At 44.7% G+C, this 18269-nt stretch overlaps 1 protein-coding gene across 1 annotated transcript in view; it reads left to right on the top strand.

The window, feature by feature from the left end:
• The window catches only part of ABCA2 (ATP binding cassette subfamily A member 2), a 74886-nt gene that overhangs the window by 46988 nt on the left and 9629 nt on the right, over positions 1 to 18269 (top strand). Inside the window, exons 12-30 of the mRNA XM_073640622.1 lie at positions 89 to 256; positions 343 to 439; positions 7517 to 7690; positions 8054 to 8156; positions 8242 to 8356; positions 8447 to 8637; positions 9612 to 9762; positions 9850 to 10054; positions 10165 to 10329; positions 10408 to 10588; positions 10852 to 11064; positions 12911 to 13107; positions 13183 to 13353; positions 13433 to 13599; positions 15392 to 15512; positions 15593 to 15874; positions 15976 to 16182; positions 16773 to 16875; positions 17124 to 17449. Coding sequence (XP_073496723.1) covers positions 89 to 256; positions 343 to 439; positions 7517 to 7690; positions 8054 to 8156; positions 8242 to 8356; positions 8447 to 8637; positions 9612 to 9762; positions 9850 to 10054; positions 10165 to 10329; positions 10408 to 10588; positions 10852 to 11064; positions 12911 to 13107; positions 13183 to 13353; positions 13433 to 13599; positions 15392 to 15512; positions 15593 to 15874; positions 15976 to 16182; positions 16773 to 16875; positions 17124 to 17449 — 3337 coding nt within the window. The remainder of the gene's footprint in view (positions 1 to 88; positions 257 to 342; positions 440 to 7516; positions 7691 to 8053; positions 8157 to 8241; positions 8357 to 8446; positions 8638 to 9611; positions 9763 to 9849; positions 10055 to 10164; positions 10330 to 10407; positions 10589 to 10851; positions 11065 to 12910; positions 13108 to 13182; positions 13354 to 13432; positions 13600 to 15391; positions 15513 to 15592; positions 15875 to 15975; positions 16183 to 16772; positions 16876 to 17123; positions 17450 to 18269) is intronic.

Here is an 18269-nt window from a genome sequence, read left to right on the forward strand (position 1 = left end):
GCATCTGTCACCGACGCGTTTCGCAGTGCCTCTGCATCTTGTCTCCTACCATTTTGACTCTGGCGCTGTTGGATTTAATTTCTCGTAGGTTACCAGCTATCTTCAGAAACTTCCTGAGTTCCAGAACGGCTCTGACAGTGAATTGCTCCGCCGAGTGCTCAGCTCCAACTTCACCGCACTCAACGTCAGCACTTTACTGCAACAGCTGGACACCATCGACAACGCGGCATGTGGGTGGACACGCTTTATGTCTAAGGTGGGGGAGAGGTCGCAATATGGCGCCTTACTTGCACTTTCTGTCAGTTACGTGACATTAAAAGATTTTGCTCTTTTCTTGAATAGGTCAGTGTAGACATCTTTAAGGGATTCCCCAATGAGGACAGCATTGTGAATTACACCCTGAACCAGGCGTATCAGGACAACGTCACAGTGTTTGCAAGTGAGTTTATGCGATGTGTGCAATAACAGAGGAACGTTCAGTCATCTTCCCTAGCAGATGCCCTAGCAATTGCAAAGGGACCCTGCAGGGGTCACGGTAGACTTTCCAAGAGTGCAAGAAGTCAGGGGCAAGTGGACACTCCAATGTGCATAGACCTATTCGATTCATTATTTGCATTTTTTTTTTCAAGGAATTTTTTGTGATATTCCTTTTCTTTTTTTGCAAACACTTCGTGGTTCATAAATTTTGCACAAAAAAAAAAAAAAAGCATTTTGAACTTTTACCCTTTTTTGTGACCTTTCAAAGCAAAAAGTCATGTGCTAAAATGTTGCAAAGTTTACACAAAAACTCCCGAGGAGTGAGGACTAGAGAACATTTTTCACCAAACTTTTGCAACGTTTTAAAAAGTCACGATTGATGATGAATCCGCTTCAAACATCTGGAAAACAAAAACCCCGTCCACAATGTCAAACATGAATAAAGAACAAGCAAACACAAATAAAGCAAAGTTAAAGGTGCAGATCAAACACGTGCAAAAAAAATGCCGAAAACTAGACAAAAAAGTGCAAAGGCAATAATGAATCGGGCCCATAATGTTACTTATTGTAATGCATCCTATTTATGGTACATATAGATCCTTTATGATGTGATGTTATACTGTATATAGAGGCACACTACACTGAGCTGTGACCTGAGGTCTGGACCTGCACAGAAAAGCGGAACTCTATTTTTCGGCAACTTATTGCAGTAGCAGAAATGTGGATGAGATGTTAGTAAATGTCAGTCACATGCTGCAGGTAAAAAAAATACATACAGTTGTGCTCAAAAGTTTACATAATCCGGCAGAATTTTTGCTTTCTTGGCCTTGTTTCAGAGATTATGAATGATAACAAAAATCCTTTTTCCCCACTCATAGTTATTGGTTGGGTGAAGCCATTTATTGTCAAACTATTGTGTTTTCTCTTTATAAATCTTAATGACAGCCAAAAACATCCAAATGACCCTGATCAAAAGTTCACATACCCTGGTGATTTTGGCCTGATAACAAATGAGTTTGAATGGCTACTAAAGGTAACATCCTCACCTGTGACCTGTTAGCTTTTATGCACACATACTGATTACAAGCAGAGTGAAGGCCCCGTCACACTTAGCGACGCTGCAACGATCCCGACAACTATATGACCTGTCAGGGATCGTTGCTGTGTCGCTATGTGGTCGCTGGTGAGCTGTCAAACAGGCAGGCTCACCAACGATCAGGGCAGCAGCGACATCGTGGAAAGAATTTTGCTCATGGTTACCAGCCTGCTGAAGCAGGAGCAGGCTGGTAACCATGATAAACAGCGGGTTACTAGGGGCACACGCGCTCCTAGTAACCCGCTGTTTATCATGGTTACCACTCTGCTATGGTGAGCGGGAGGTTACCGCTCACCGTAGCAGAGTGGTAACCATGATAAACAGTGGGTTACTAAGTGCGCCCCTAGTAACCTGCTGTTTATCATGGTTACCAGCCTGATCGCAGGTCCCGCTGGTCACACACAGCTATGTGTGCTGACCAGCGGGAGGGCAAAGACCAAAAAAAGGTCCAGGACATTCTGCAGCGATCAGCGACCTCACAGCTGGGGCCTGATCGCTGCAAAGTGTCACACATAGCGACATCGCTGGTGAGGTCTCTGTTGCGTCACCAAAACCGTGACTCGGCAGCGATCTCGCTAGCGATCTCGCTATGTGAGACGGGGGCTTGAGTTTCTGGGATCCAGACAGACTCTTGCATCTTTCATCCAGCCACTGACGTTTCTGGATTGTGAGTCATGGGGAAAGAAAAAGAATTGTCAACGGATCTACGGGAAAAGGTAGTTTAACTGTATAACACAGGAAAGGGATACAAACAAATATCCAAGGAATTGATAATGCCAGTAAGCAGCGTTCAAACTGTGATTAACAAATGGAAAATCGGGGGCTCTGTAAAAAAACAAACCACGGTCAGGTAGACCAACAAAAATTTCGGCCACAACTGCCAGGAAAATTGTTCGGGATGCAAAGAAAAACCCACAAATAGCATCAGCTGAAATTCAGGACTCCCTGAAAATTAGCGGTGTGGCTGTTTCAAGATGCACAATAAGGAGGCACTTGAAGAAAAATGGGCTGCATGGTCGAGTCGCCAGAAGAAAGCCATTGCTGCGCAAATGCCACAAAGTATCTTGCCTACAATACGCCAAACAGCACAGAGACGAGCCTCAAAACTTCTGGAACAAGGTAATTTGGAGTGATGAGACCAAAATTGAACTTTTTGGCCACAACCATAAACATTACATTTGGAGGTCAACAAGGCCTATGATGAAAGGAACACCATTCCTACAGTAAAGCACGGAGGTGACTCTCTGATGTTTTGGGGATGTGTGAGCTACAAAGGCACAGGAAGCTTGGTGAAAGTTGATGGAAAGATGAATACAGCATGTTATCAGCAAATACTGGAGGCAAATTTGCACTCACGTACTTGGACGTTCCAACATGACAACGATCCAAAACACAAGGCCAAGTTGACCTGTCATTGGCTACAGAAGAACAAAGTGAAGGTTCTGGAGTGGCGATCTCAGTCTCCTGACCTCAATATCACTGAGCCACTCTGGGGAGATCTCAAGCGTGCAGTTCATGCTAGACAGCCCAGGAATTTACAGGAACTGGAGGCTTTTTGCCAAGAAGAATGGGCAGCTTTACCATCTGAGAAATTAAAGAACCTCATCCACATATACGCCAAAAGACTTCAAGCTGTCATTGATGTTAAAGGGGGCAATACACAGTATTAAGAAATGGGATATGTGAACTTTTGATCGGGGTCATTTGGATGTTTTTGGCTGTCATTAAGATTTAAAAAGAGAAAACACAGTAGCTTGACAATAAATGGCTTCACCCAACCAATAACCATGAGTGGAGAAAGTTTTTTGTTATCATTCATATTCTCTGAAACAAGGCCAAGAAAGCAAAAATTCTTCCAGGGTATGTAAACTTTTGAGCACAACTGTATATTGTGGAAATTGACATGCAGTGTGGATTTTAAATTCTCAGCGTGTCTGTATTTGGCTTATAGTTTCACCACAGATTGTACTTTTGAGGGTGAAATCAGCGGTAAATCCACAAAAAAGTTGCTATATTTTTTTATATATATATATTTCGCAGCAAATCTGCCCCCTTATGAACACCCTCTTAAAGGGGTTGTGTCAAAAGGACTCCCTAGTATATATGCTTTATTGGGGCACATGGACATCATAAAGGAGATCACCTCTAAGAGCCAGAATGAGTAACCCCCTAATCTGGGAGACTCCTGCTGTTCTTGTATTACATAGACAATCATTCATCTGCATGGGCAGTGCCTGGTTGTCTGTGGCAGTCATGGGCAAAATCAGCTGTTCACAGGGTCTGGTGCCTAAGGAGGCAATATGCTGATTGCCAGAGCAACCACTTTTAATAGGCATAACCTAGGATAAATACAAAATGAGCAAATACCCTGCAGGAAGTAAACAGTACATGTAAATAACATAGGGGACTTAGTTCACACTGTTTTGATCAAAAAAGCCTAAAAGCCATTCCACTACGACACAATCAGGATGGTCCTGTCTCTAGTGTAGAGCGTCGCTATGCACTAGCAGGCCTCAATAGATGGGGGCAGAGCTGGACCCAGGCCTGATTGTCCAGACACCTGCCCCATGAAAGCTGTATAAACTAAACTAAATTTCCAGCCCAAAAAGACGCAAGTACAATTGAACACTGGGAGTCGTCGCGCTGCACCTTCTGCTCTCAGCTTCACACAAAGTGTCTCGGCGGAGCCACTTCAACCCGACAGGGCCCCCCTGCTGGCTGCGCCCGCGGCAGGTGCTCCTCCTGCTCCCCCCTAGATACGTCTCTGGCCACTGTTAATGGCCACAGTGTATATGTGCACCTACACATTGCACTTATACCACCGTGTTCCAGCTCATTTCTTTGGTTTCAATTTTTAATAAGGGTTGTTTTGGATTAGACAGCCCCTTAAAATGTGCTTCAGATCAGTTGGCATCTGGGTCTTGAGAAAATATACAGTACAGTCTAAAAGTTTGGACACACCTTCTCATTTAAAGATTTTTTTTCTGTATTTTCATGACTGAAAATTGTACATTCACACTGAAGGCATCAAAACTATGAATTAACACATGTGGAATTATATACTTAACAAAAAAGTGTGAAACAACTGAAAATATGTCTTATATTCTAGGTTCTTCAAAGTAGCCACCTTTTGCTTTGATGACTGCTTTGCACTCTCTTGGCATTCTCTTGATGAGCTTCAAGAGGTAGTCACCGGAAATGGTCTTCCAACAATCTTGAAGGAGTTCCCAGAGATGCTTAGCACTTGTTGGCCCTTTTGCCTTCACTCTGCGGTCCAGCTCACCCCAAACCATCTCGATTGGGTTCAGGTCTGGAGACTGTGGAGGCCAGGTCATCTGGCGTAGCACCCCATCACTCTCCTACTTGGTCAAATAGCCCTTACACAGCCTGGAGGTCTGTTTGGGGTCATTGTCCTGTTGAAAAATAAATGATGGTCCAACTAAACGCAAACCGTATGGAATAGCATGCCGCTGCAAGATGCTGTGGTAGCCATGCTGGTTCAGTATGCCTTCAATTTTGAATAAATCCCCAACAGTGTCACCAGCAAAGCACCCCCACACCATCACACCTCCTCCTCCATGCTTCACGGTGGGAACCAGGCATGTAGAGTCCATCCGTTCACCTTTTCTGCGTCATACAAAGACACGGTGGTTGGAACCAAAGATCTCAAATTTGGACTCATCAGACCAAAGCACAGATTTCCACTGGTCTAATGTCCATTCCTTGTATTCTATAGCCCAAACAAGTCTCTTCTGCTTGTTGCCGATCCTTAGCAGTGGTTTCCTAGCAGCTATTTTACCGTGAAGGCCTGCTGCACAAAGTCTCCTCTTAACAGTTGTTGAAGAGATGTGTCTGCTGCTAGAACTCTGTGTGGCATTGACCTGGTCTCTAATCTGAGCTGCTGTTAACCTGTGATTTCTGAGGGTGGTGACTCGGATAAACTTATCCTCAGAAGCAGAAGTGACTCTTGGTCTTCCTTTCCTGGGGCGGTCCTCATGTGAGCCAGTTTCTTTGTAGCGCTTGATGGTTTTTGCAACTGCACTTGGGGACACTTTCAAAGTTTGCCCAATTTTTCGGACTGACTGACCTTAGTTTCTTAAAGTAATGATGGCCACTCGTTTTTTTTTTTTTTTTACTTAGGTGCTTTTTTCTTGCCATAATACAAATTCTAACAGTCTATTCAGTAGGACTATCAACTGTGTATCCACCTGACTTCTGCACAACACAACTGATGGTCCCAACCCCATTTATAAGGCAAGAAATCCCACTTATTAAACCTGACAGGGCACACCTGTGAAGTGAAAACCATTTCCGGTGACTACCTCTTGAAGCTCATCAAGAGAATGCCAAGAGTATGCAAAGCAGTCATCAAAGCAAAAGGTGGCTACTTTGAAGAACCTAGAATATAAGACATATTTTCAGTTGTTTCACACTTTTTTGTTAAGTATATAATTCCACATGTGTTAATTCATAGTTTTGATGCCTTCAGTGTGAATGTACAATTTTCATAGTCATGAAAAATCTTTAAATGAGAAGGTGTGTCCAAACTTTTGGTCTGTACCGTATATAATAAAAAAAAAAATAGAAAAATGTAGGTGCACTGTACATGCAATCCATCTGCAGTCACATTATTCCTGCTCATTCTGTGCCTAGGAGTCCAGTGGGCATTATTGTTGGTGATTTGGCAGTCTTGCCACACAGCTTTGTATACAGTGATAACTGTCAATCAGCAAGTAGGACCACTGGCCACGTGCCACCCACCCACTGACCTCTTAATACCCAACAACTAGACTCCACTGGCCATGTGCCACCCACCCTCAGGACTCCACTGGCCATGTGACACCCACCCCCAGGACTCCACTGGCCACGTGCCACCCACCAACTAGACTACGCTGGCCATGTGCCACCCACCCCCAGGACTCCATTGGCCATGTGCCACCCACCCCCAGGACTCCATTGGCTATGTGCCACCCACCCCCAGGACTCCACTGGCCACGTGCCACCCACCCCCAGGACTCCACTGGCCACGTGCCACCCACCAACTAGACTCCACTGGCCACGTGCCACCCAGGACTCCACTGGCCATGTGACACCCACCCCAAGGACTCCAGTGGCCATATGACACCCACCCCCAGGACTCCACTGGCCACGTGCCACCCACCAACTAGACTCCACTGGCCACGTGCCACCCACCAACTAGACTCCACTGGCCATGTGCCACCCACCCCAAGGACTCCACTGGCCATGTGACACCCACCCCAAGGACTCCACTGGCCATGTGACACCCACCCCCAGGACTCCACTGGCCACGTGCCACCCACCAACTAGACTCCAGTGGCCACGTGCCACCCAGGACTCCACTGGCCATGTGACACCCACCCCAAGGACTCCACTGGCCACGTGCCACCCACCAACTAGACTCCACTGGCCACGTGCCACCCACCAACTAGACTCCACTGGCCACGTGCCACCCACCAACTAGACTCCACTGGCCATGTGCCACCCAGGACTCCACTGGCCATGTGACACCCACCCCAAGGACTCCAGTGGCCATATGACACCCACCCCCAGGACTCCACTGGCCACGTGCCACCCACCAACTAGACTCCACTGGCCACGTGCCACCCAGGACTCCACTGGCCACGTGCCACCCACCACTGGACTCCACTGGCCACATGCCACCCACCAACTAGACTCCACTGGCCATGTGCCACCCACCCACTAGACTCCTAGGTCCAGAATGATGAGGAATTAAACAGAGAAAATGGCAAGTTGTGCCGAATCACTAAAAAAACAAACTATGTATCAATGTACTCGGCTCTGTAATGCACCGCTCTCAGATCTGCCTGCATGTTTAATGGGACAGGTTCCCTTTAAATTCTCTAATAAACCATCAGCTACCTTGCTTTACTAGCTTTCGCTATTTCCTCATCTCTTTTGTAGGTGTCATCTTCCAAACCAAAGCAGACGGTTCGCTTCCTCCGCACGTCATGTACAAGATCAGACAAAACTCCAGTTTTACCGAAAAAACGAATGAAATCCGTCGGGCCTACTGGAGACCAGGACCCAACACCGGGGGGCGCTTCTACTTCCTGTACGGATTTGTGTGGATACAAGGTCAGTATTATCTACAGTCTCCTCATACTGAATATTCACGAGATGATGATCAGTGCGGCCATTTTTGCTTCAATTTCTCAGTTGTCAGATCTCCGTTTACCATCAGTGAATGGAAAGTTAAAAAAGCATTAAGTTCGGGTCAGGTCTTTCAATCTGAGCACGGTTCATTCTTCACAAAAGTGTGAAACCGACCCTATTCTTATACTCTCAATACACATGCATCAGGCGGACATGCTCCTGATCAAGAATGTTTCCATTCGCTGACTGCAAGCAGAGATGGTGGTGAACTGAAACACAAAGAATATTCGAAAGCTAAAGAAAATTCTATAAAACGTTCATGTATTGCATCCATTCTTTTTACAGATATGATGGAGAGAGCCTTAATTAACACCATTGTGGGCCACGACGTGGTGGAACCCGGGAACTACGTGCAGATATTTCCGTATCCATGTTACACACGTGACGAGTAAGCCTGACTCTTGTATGCATACATATGGTACCATTGTTGTGTGTGGGGACACAGTGTGATGGCATGTACTCTGCGCCTGCAGCTTCCTGTTTGTGATCGAGCACATGATGCCGCTTTGCATGGTCATCTCGTGGGTTTATTCCGTGGCCATGATGATCCAACACATTGTCGCCGAGAAGGAACATCGTCTGAAAGAGGTAATGAAAGTCAGGGTTGTAAAAAGCGCCCCCCGAGATCGATAGATAACGTTTATTGATTTTTGCATTCTGCATCTTTGGTGGCCGCAGGTGATGAAGATGATGGGGCTGAATAATGCGGTGCACTGGGTGGCCTGGTTTATTACAGGCTTCGTCCAGCTCTCCATCTCCGTGACCGCTCTTACTGGCATCTTGAAATATGGCCAAGTCCTCATGCACAGCAATGTGTTCATCATCTGGCTCTTCCTCTCAGTCTATGCCGTGGCCACCATCATGTTTTGGTGAGTATTGCTGACGTGCAGGATGGATCTTATATCTATGGATGGAAGAAGGATAAGCTGCTGCCGTGATCTTTGACCACTGCTCATATACTGGACTGGGGCTATGTGGCAACTTGGGTCACACGACTACATATTTGAGATAAGTTATGCAACTCTAAAGTCTAAGCGAATTGTTTATGACTAAGAGGAGTGATTGGGTTGATATTGTGGTAGGTCGCTCACTCAGCTGCACACAGAGGTAGACACAGGTACGCTGTCTCTTTTTTAAAACTTCTGGTTGGTTTATTAAAATGCAGCATAAACCAACACGGAGTCCATAAAAGAAAACACAGCCTGCTGGGCAAACAGGAAATCAAAGCAAAACAGCAACACAAAAGCACAGTCTTTGTGGTAGCAGGAATCCGCCTGCTCAAAGTTCAGATACTCTATGTGGTTCAGGATAGCTCCACACAAACAGATCCGGAGTTCCTCTCTCCAGACCTACTGAATACTGAATGACTCATCTGGCCATGTATTTAAACTCCCCCCAGACCACACTCTGAGGCACAGAGATATGGTGCAAGGCCTCCCACCCTTCACAATGGCCATTCACAAAAAACACTCCCTTTTTACTATGGAGTTAACCCCTCTCAACAAATAACATGCTGGAGGAAACTGAATGGTTTTAGTTCACTGGCGCCATTGGCCTCAGGGAAACATATATCCCCTCCAGCACTTTACCAGTGACTTTGTCACAATATATATCAAATTGCAGATACATCCCAGCAACCTGCAGGTTTGGATTTTTGCAACAGTTGCGTTAATGCAACCACCTCATTAGGTGGAACCCGTACGTAACGTTGTGTCCAAAGTTGCCATATAGCTCCATAGAGAATCAGCTAATAAGCTTGATCAGGGCCTGCCTGCATTTTGCGGACATACATATATCTATACATGCATTGGTGCATTATTTTCACACGTCTCTCTTCCTGCAGCTTCCTGGTGTCCGTACTTTACTCCAAGGCTAAGTTGGCCTCTGCCTGTGGTGGTATCATCTACTTCCTTAGCTACGTCCCCTACATGTATGTAGCTATTAGGGAAGAAGTGGCCCATGATAAGATCACCGCCTTTGAGAAGTGCATTGCTGTAAGTAATTCATCAGGTGCACGACAATACAAATATCATCTGCCATACTTCCCCTAAAGTACCGTGCCTTGTTCTCTACCCATACAGTCACTCATGTCTACAACTGCCTTCGGCCTCGGCTCCAAGTACTTTGCATTGTATGAGGTGGCAGGGGTGGGAATCCAGTGGAAGACGTTCAGCCAGTCGCCGGTGGAAGGAGACGATTTTAACCTTATGCTGTCCATGATGATGCTGATAATTGACGCGGTAGTGTACGGTATCTTGACCTGGTATATTGAAGCTGTTCATCCAGGTAATGCCACAGGGCTGCAGGAGAATAAACATTCACTGTTTTAAGTTTTTGATTTACTGTTGCCAAAATGGAAGTCCTATGCAAGTAAATAACAATGCTTCCTGTTCTAGGTATGTATGGACTTCCACGTCCTTGGTACTTTCCCTTCCAACGATCCTATTGGCTTGGGAGCGGCCGTATAGAAACCTGGGAATGGTCCTGGCCATGGTCCCGGCCAACTCGTCTAAGCATCATGGAAGAAGACCAAGCCTGTGCCATGGAGAGCCGAAGACTAGGTAGGCTTTGTCCTTTTATTTCTATGATGCATTCATTGGCATCGTTGACAAAAATGAATTCTTCATTTTATATCCCAGAGGAGACACGCGGCATCGAGGAAGAACCCAATCACCTCCCGTTAGTTGTTTGCATCGACAAGCTTACTAAGATCTACAAGACTGGTAAAAAGCTGGCACTGAACAAACTCAGCCTCAATCTACACGAGAACCAGGTGGTGTCCTTCCTAGGACACAACGGAGCAGGAAAGACCACCACCATGTAAGTCTGCCTCCCACTTTGCATTCTCTCACAAGTTCCAAATTTGCTGATTACGGTTCAATACACGTGAATCAGGTTTTAAGAACCCCATCCATGTTATGAAGCGGAAGAAATCCGTACAGAACGTCACTTCTCGCGAGGATTTGTCACTGATTTTTTCACTACAAATTTCACCCCTATAGATTTTGTTTTAACCTCGCCCCACATTTGCAGTGCAAATCTGCAACTTCTGGATTTATCCTGACACTCTCTGCTCTGAACAGGTCCATCCTCACAGGTTTGTTTCCACCAACTTCTGGTTCAGCCACCATCTACGGACACGATATCCGCACGGAAATGAACGAGATCCGGAAAAGCTTGGGCATGTGTCCCCAGCACAACGTGCTCTTTGACAAACTGACCGTAGAGGAACATCTCTGGTTCTACTCTCGACTGAAGGGCATGGCTGAGGAGGCCATCCGCAAGGAGATGGATAAGTACGTGCTTTTATATACCTATTTATTTAACTATGCCTTGAAGTAAAATAAAGTATATGGTGCAGTCATTGGGCAATGTATACCATGGTTTGCATTCCCAGTGGCGCACAATGGAGCCTTTTCCCAATGGTTGGAAGTATCCATTGGTAAATAGCCTTAACATTATACGTCTGACAAGAGCAATGCCACGCCAGGTCTGTGCGGTTGGTACATGCTTTACATCTCCTTTGCATGTGTTTCTATACTTTTGCTTTTACTTGTGTAATTGTTTTTTTGATGCTGATGACAGATGATCACCATAATTTGTTTAAGGGTTCGATAACTCCAGAGTATAATGGATGTGGTCGGCTGGTAATTGAGATTTATGTGTACAGTTGAATTAGATCAGGGGTGGGGAACCTCAGGCTGGAGGTCCTTTCTCCAGCCCCCTGGCAGATTCCCTGGGGTCTGCAGTGCATGAGTCGGCAGCTGTGTTTTGACGGCCACCGGTCCTTTAATTTCTTTTTGCTCTGTGAGCAAGCCCATGTTGTGTGCAATGAAAGATTACGTCCTGACATCAGTGCCAGTGTCAGCAGGCAGAGTTAGCGCCTGATTTGTACGGCCCCCGAAGGATGGTATAAATATCTAAAATATCCATGGTAGAAAAAAAGGTTTCCCACCCCTGAATTAGAAGATGAGGACATTGTGGCTTGCTAAATTCATCCACTGGACATATGCCACCTGTACGTTATGCGTTTGATGCTTGCACAATGACTAAAGCTGAATGACGACTAGTTTTAGTGGAGGATCTGCAGTCTGATCCCCCTTTACCTCTTCATTTTCCTTCTTGCCTTTAGTTTTTTTACTCCTCTTTTCAAAAAGATATAACTTTTTTTATTTATTTTATTTTTTTAATATATATTTTTTATTGGTATTTTCATAAAACATAAGAACAAACCCGATTAAAGACAATTATCAGATACCCGTACGCAGACTGGGTATATAATGACAATGCTCATAGGATTGACTGGTAATAAAAACAATACAAGAATTAAGAACCATATAACTTTATAACTTACATCAACTAAGCTGACATAAAATCTAGCTGATATTCTATCTTATTGAAGCCATCGTGATGAAGTAATCCTTCTATACTCGTACTATAAACCCTTACCTAATGATTTCTCTACCCTACTCTTTCTTCCCCTTCTTTAATTTAAGTGTAGTGGTCCCGGGCTATTTTTAAGATCCTCCAAAATGTACCAAGCTGTAGAAGTGAAGGGTTCCACCATTTTCTTTTTTTCATTTAGTGAACAACAGTTCACAATAAACTGCTTCCATTTCGGAAGAAATTTTCCGGCTTGCGTTTCCTTATTACGAAGGGCGTCTTGTTGCTCCACTCCCATAAAATGTTTCATTTCAGCTGTCAATTCTTCAATGATAACTTTTTTATTTGGTCATCCCTATAGCCATACGAGAGCTCGTTTTTTGCCGAACGAGTTGTAGTTTTGAATGACACCATTCACTTTACCATATAATATACTAAAGCACAGAAAAAAAAAAGACCAGATGACTAAAAAGTGGCAATTCTGGTTTTATATATTCTTGTGTTTATTGTATGGGTTAATTTTTTTTTTATATATATTTTGATAGATTGGACTCCTACAGATGAGGCAAATACCAATATGTTTTTTTGTTCATTGGGATAAGGAGGTGGGGTATTTGAACTTATGTGTATTTTAGTTTTTACATAATTTTTTTTTAAACTATTGTTACTTATTTTTATGATTTGGTTGGGGGGTCTGACCTTCAGGTCTCCGGCCGATCCTGAGATCCAGATTTATTTTCCCTCTCATTTCCTCTGCAGGATGATTGAAGACTTGGAGTTATCTAACAAGCGTCACTCTCTGGTCCAGACCCTCTCCGGAGGGATGAAAAGGAAGCTGTCTGTAGCCATCGCTTTCGTTGGCGGCTCCAAAGCTGTGATATTGGACGAGCCGACCGCCGGCGTTGACCCCTATGCCAGGCGGGCGATATGGGATCTTATTCTGAAGTACAAACAAGGTAGGACTCTTGTTTCACTCATTGGTTAATACTGGGCTCCCCAGTAGGTGCTATTGATCAATGCCTGTATCACAGGCCGCACCATCCTTCTCTCCACCCATCACATGGATGAAGCGGATCTTCTGGGTGACCGCATTGCCATTATTTCTCACGGGAAGCTGAAGTGCTGCGGCTCTCCGCTGTTTCTGAAGAGTACTTACGGAGACGGCTATAAGTTAACCGTGGTGAAGAAGCAGAGCGGTCCAGGTGGGTGATAAATGGCTCCTCGTAGGCGGAGCATTGCCACATGGCTGGATCTGTCAGCATTTTATCACTTACTCTTTAGATATCGGCTCCAACTCGTGTATGAGCCCCTGCTCTGAACCACGGGTGTCTCAGTTCATTAAGAAATACGTGGCCTCCTGTCTTCTGATGTCAGACACCAATACTGAGCTGTCCTACATTCTCCCCAGCGAGTCCGTAAGGAAAGGCTGCTTTGAGCGTCTCTTCCAGGTACTTAACTTATAAAATTATAAGTCCTTGTGTTTTTTTTTTAGTGGTTAAAAAAAGATTCAGAACTTGGTAGAATAACCATTTTTATCATAGCTTTTTTTTCACATTGCCTGGTGAGCTGTCATTTTCAGTGGTATAATTTTGGGATACATACGAAGCTTTGATTACTCCTTATTGTTTCGGAGGAAGTGTCGTGACCAAAAAAAAAAACAGTAATTCCAGCATTTTTAATAACATTTTTTTTTTTTTTTTTTTTTATCCATACGGCATTTGGCACTTACCTTATGCACCATATGGCTTTTGAAATGTTATGACTTTATAGATCACACTTTTACAGACAAGCCAATGCCAAAGTTTTTTTTTAACCCAATCTGCATCCTGCATTCATGTTTCCCCCCCAAATACACCCACACCCAATTTTGCCTTACATGTACAGCCGATGTTGAGAAGGAGTTAAAGTGAGCCTGTCAGGTTGTGTTTGGTCTCTAAACCACCACCACCATGCCTTATGACATGAGCTGTGAAAGTTTATAAACTTGCCCCCATGTGGTGAATCTGATGTAGGAAATTTGCAAAATTCACTTTTCTAAGCCATGAGCTGTATGCAGATTCCCGCTGAAGAGTCACTGGGGTGGTTACATTATCAGTTCCGCTGAAGCAGCTCTCGGCACTGTTGCTTCTGGGCCGGTAACAGTGTCTCTGCCACTCCTCCGGTGGCAACTTCTCCTGCTCTGCCAAAAAAGCTTCTACATCATCGCCCGGGGTCATTTTTTTTCATGGCTCGTCTTACCGCTTTCCGGCCTTCCATGAACCGCCTCTACGAGCAACTCCATCTGCTGCTGCTGCTGTCGGAGCTGGTCTTGTTGCTGCTGCTGTTGGTATATCTGTTGCATAAGCAGGTTTCTGGTCTACTGCTGTGCTAGCTCAGGTCCTCCATGCTGTCTGTCAACGTTTCTTGGCTTATGGCTGCCTTTACCCAGGATATGCAGTTTGTCCTCAGCCGCTACATGCGCTTCCTGGGGATCTTTCCCACCTGTGGTAGAATGTGGTAGCTTGCTCAGCTGCACATGGAGGTAGACACAGGAACTGTGTTGCTTTAAATTTCTCAGTGGTTTATTAAGGCATGGCATAAATCGCTGTCAAGTCCATCAAAACAAACAGGCCTTTCTTTGCATAAAGGGGTAAACAAAACAAAAATAGAGAGCGCAGTCCAGAGGCCTGTGGGGGTTAACAGATTACACATGGTTCAGCTTTTCAAGACACATAGCACTGGAGCCAGCCTCTCCAGCCCTACTGAACACTGCGTCAACAGGCCATCGATTTAAACCCCAGAGCACACCCTGGGGTGGAGATATGGTGAACGACCTCCCACCCATTCTATGGTCATTTACACAAACCCAGCCCTTTTAAAATGGGTGCTTAACCCCTTGCACCACTTGGTTTGCTGGGTTTCAAATCACTGAAGCTAATAGCCTCAGTGAAACATTCCTCCCCTCCAACACTTTGCGAGTGACTTTGTCACAGCTGCATGACTCTCCCTTATATTTTCTCCACCCAGATGACTCTTCAGTAGTAAAATGCAGCAGATCTAGCATACAGAGAACGTTTAGAAACCTTAATGTAATAAGGCATGGTGGCAAGAACACCGGACAGGTTCATATTCACATCGATTTGGACACCTGACAACTGCTACACTTAGTAGTAATCATTTTCATCTCACGTTAGCAGAACTCTCCTACCATGATGCTGTCGTTTTTAATGTTTTCCCTGTTGTTGCGTTGACCCTTACCAGCACCTGGAGCTGAGCCTCGGTGATCTCGATTTAACCAGCTTTGGACTAATGGACACCACTTTGGAAGAAGTTTTCCTCAAGGTGTCAGAAGAAGACCAGTCTCTGGAGAACAGCGATGCTGGTTAGTCCCCGAATACGAGCCAGACTTGAGGGCTTGGATGATGTCTGAAAACTACTTCATAGAAACGTCTTTCTTTGTAGATATTAAGGAATCCAAGAAAGATACTCTGAGGCAGGTAATCCAGCCTGATTCCTGCACCCAGCCCTCGTCCTTCACTGAGTCAGAAGACAAACCCGAAGTGGAACTTAACAACTTTGCATCAGGAATTCTGGCGGGTCAGTCCCCGGGTTCCTTGCGCTCGGGCTCTTCCTCTTCAGTGGGATCGGTGAGAGGAGAGGAAGGTGGAGCGTACGCAGAGTTCTACGGTGACTACTCGCCATTGTTCGACACCTCCCAGGATGCAGAGAACATCAGCCTGCATGGTGGGTCAATCCGCCGGGTGATCGGAGCCATGCATGCAAATTTTAGAAACTTTGTTACTTTATAGCTCTGAGAACACATTAATGATCATCCTGGTTTGTAGATCCGGAGGTAGAAGAGCAGGTCATGGACGGCCAAGGCAGCTACAAGCTGGAAGGGTCCTGGCTGAAGTTACGGCAATTCCATGGGCTCATTGTAAAACGTTTCCATTGTGCCAAGAGGAACACCAAAGCTCTTTTCTCCCAAATCCTGCTCCCTGCTTTCTTTGTATGTGTAGCCATGACCGTGGCGTTGTCTGTGCCCGAAATCGGTAAGTGCCACTTCTACATCGCTGCGCTTCTTTTCTATTTTCTTTTCTATTTTTTTATCATTCACTTCCAAAAGCCACCATTTATTTATTTATTTTTTTCTATTACATCAATCGACCTATCCATTGCAGTTGTAGTTTTGAATGACACAATTGACTTTACCATATGATGTACCAAAAACCAAGAAAAAACTATTTTTTTTTTTATGGACCAATTTGGAGTACGTTTTTTTTGTTTTTGTTTTCTTTTTTCTACTTCGCCATATGGGATAAATATTTTATTTTTTATTTTTATGTTCTGATAGTTACAAATGTGGCGATACCTAATAGGTAATTCTTGTATTTTTTTTTAGATTTTTTTATTTTTATTTTGTTGTTTGAGATATTCCAGAACTTAGCACTCTCATGAAGCTTTTCTTATTATTTTCAGCACATTTATTAGCGGTGTCCTGGGACCTTGTGCCCACATGTTATCCCAGGCTCTGGTGTAATTCATCTTCCTGCTCTACTCTCTGCAGTTGCATTATTGATGAGCTCGTCTACGCGTCGGCAGGATTTCTGCTAATTAGTGTGTTCTTTTCTTTTTCCATCAGGTGATCTCCCGCCACTGATCTTGTCGCCATCACAGTATCACAACTATACGCAGCCCAAGGGGAACTTTGTACCTTACGCTAATGAAGAGCAGCCGGAGTACAGGTAAGCCGTACGCAGCACTAATGAAAATTAATGCAGTGAGGGAAAAATATGCCCCCAGATGCCATAGTCTTACTGCAGCGAGCCCACCAAATATTTATCTATTAATGCGCTGTGACCACTCGTGGAGGGAAATTATAGCACTGTGTGTATTCTGGTGCCAGTGTGGGCATTAGTATATCCAGAAATGCTTTCTAAATTGTACCATTTGCCCGGATCACCTCTCCGTGTGTCCTCGCTTGTTCTTCCAGGCTGAAGCTGTCCCCTGATGCCAGTCCTCAGATGCTAGTTAATACTTTCTACCTACCGTCTGGTATCGGGGCGACCTGTGTACTAAAAACGGCATTTAACAGCACCTTGGATCAGCTGGTGCAATCCCTCAACTTAAACAGCAACGAGTCCAAGATGCTGGCAGCCCAGTACTTTGATGCCATGTGCGTGGATTCTTTTACCCAGGGGCTGCCATTATCTAACTTTGTGCCACCACCACCTTCTCCGGCGCCATCAGAGTACCCAACCGAGGAGGACTTTGCTCGTCTGTGGAATGCCACGACTTATTTACCACCATCCCTTCCTGGTAAGGATACTTATGTACGTACTGAAAAAGATGGTAGACACTAGATAAAGGCTGTGCTTCCATTGCATTTTTTTCTCTGCATTTTTTTGTGCAGGTGCTTTAAGTGTGCAATGTGGTTTTCATGAAAACCCATGCGCAGTAAAGATGCTGCTGACCGCTGCCGTTTTTGGTGCGTTTTTCCCTATAGGGTATTATGGCAAGCCGTTAAAAAAAAAAAATGCAAAATCTCAACATTTCTGCACTAAAATCTCATGTAAAAAAAGAAAAAGGGCAGTGTGAAATATGGCCAAAAATGCATAAACTGCAGCAAAAACGCAATAATAGGAGCAGATTTCTACTTCGTATTTTAGTGCAGACGCCGCAGCTTTTTGGCACATTGGAACATGGCCTTCATCTTTCTAGTCATAAAAGGCGATTCATGTGGGATATGGGGCACTGCAGGGGGCCAGGTTATGTAGAGACGGGCAAAGGAGCAGGTAAGAGAGCCATGGACATGCCAGGAAAGGTGAATATAGTGTTTCTCCACTAAAATGCATTCACTTTGCTGCTGATTTACCCTCGTGATTCCATGAAAGATTCTTGCAGGATTACATTAATGTTGCCCAATGGTTTTAATTGTCATTTTGTCCATTGTGATATCTTTTCTTAACTTTTTTGGAGGGTTATTTGGCTCTTTGGATCATTTTTAGGTGTATAGTTATATTACTATTGTATGGTAATATTTACTAGATCCCAGAAATATTAAAATGGTTTTTGGTTCTAAAGACCATCCCCAATTAGGCACACACTTGCAACCTTTTTTGGTGCAGATTGCAGTTAC

The sequence above is a fragment of the Phyllobates terribilis genome, unplaced genomic scaffold (genome assembly GCF_046119375.1).
Source record: "Phyllobates terribilis strain yellow unplaced genomic scaffold, ASM4611937v1 Scaffold_7__3_contigs__length_470593459, whole genome shotgun sequence".
Classification (NCBI taxonomy): Eukaryota; Metazoa; Chordata; class Amphibia; order Anura; family Dendrobatidae; genus Phyllobates; species Phyllobates terribilis.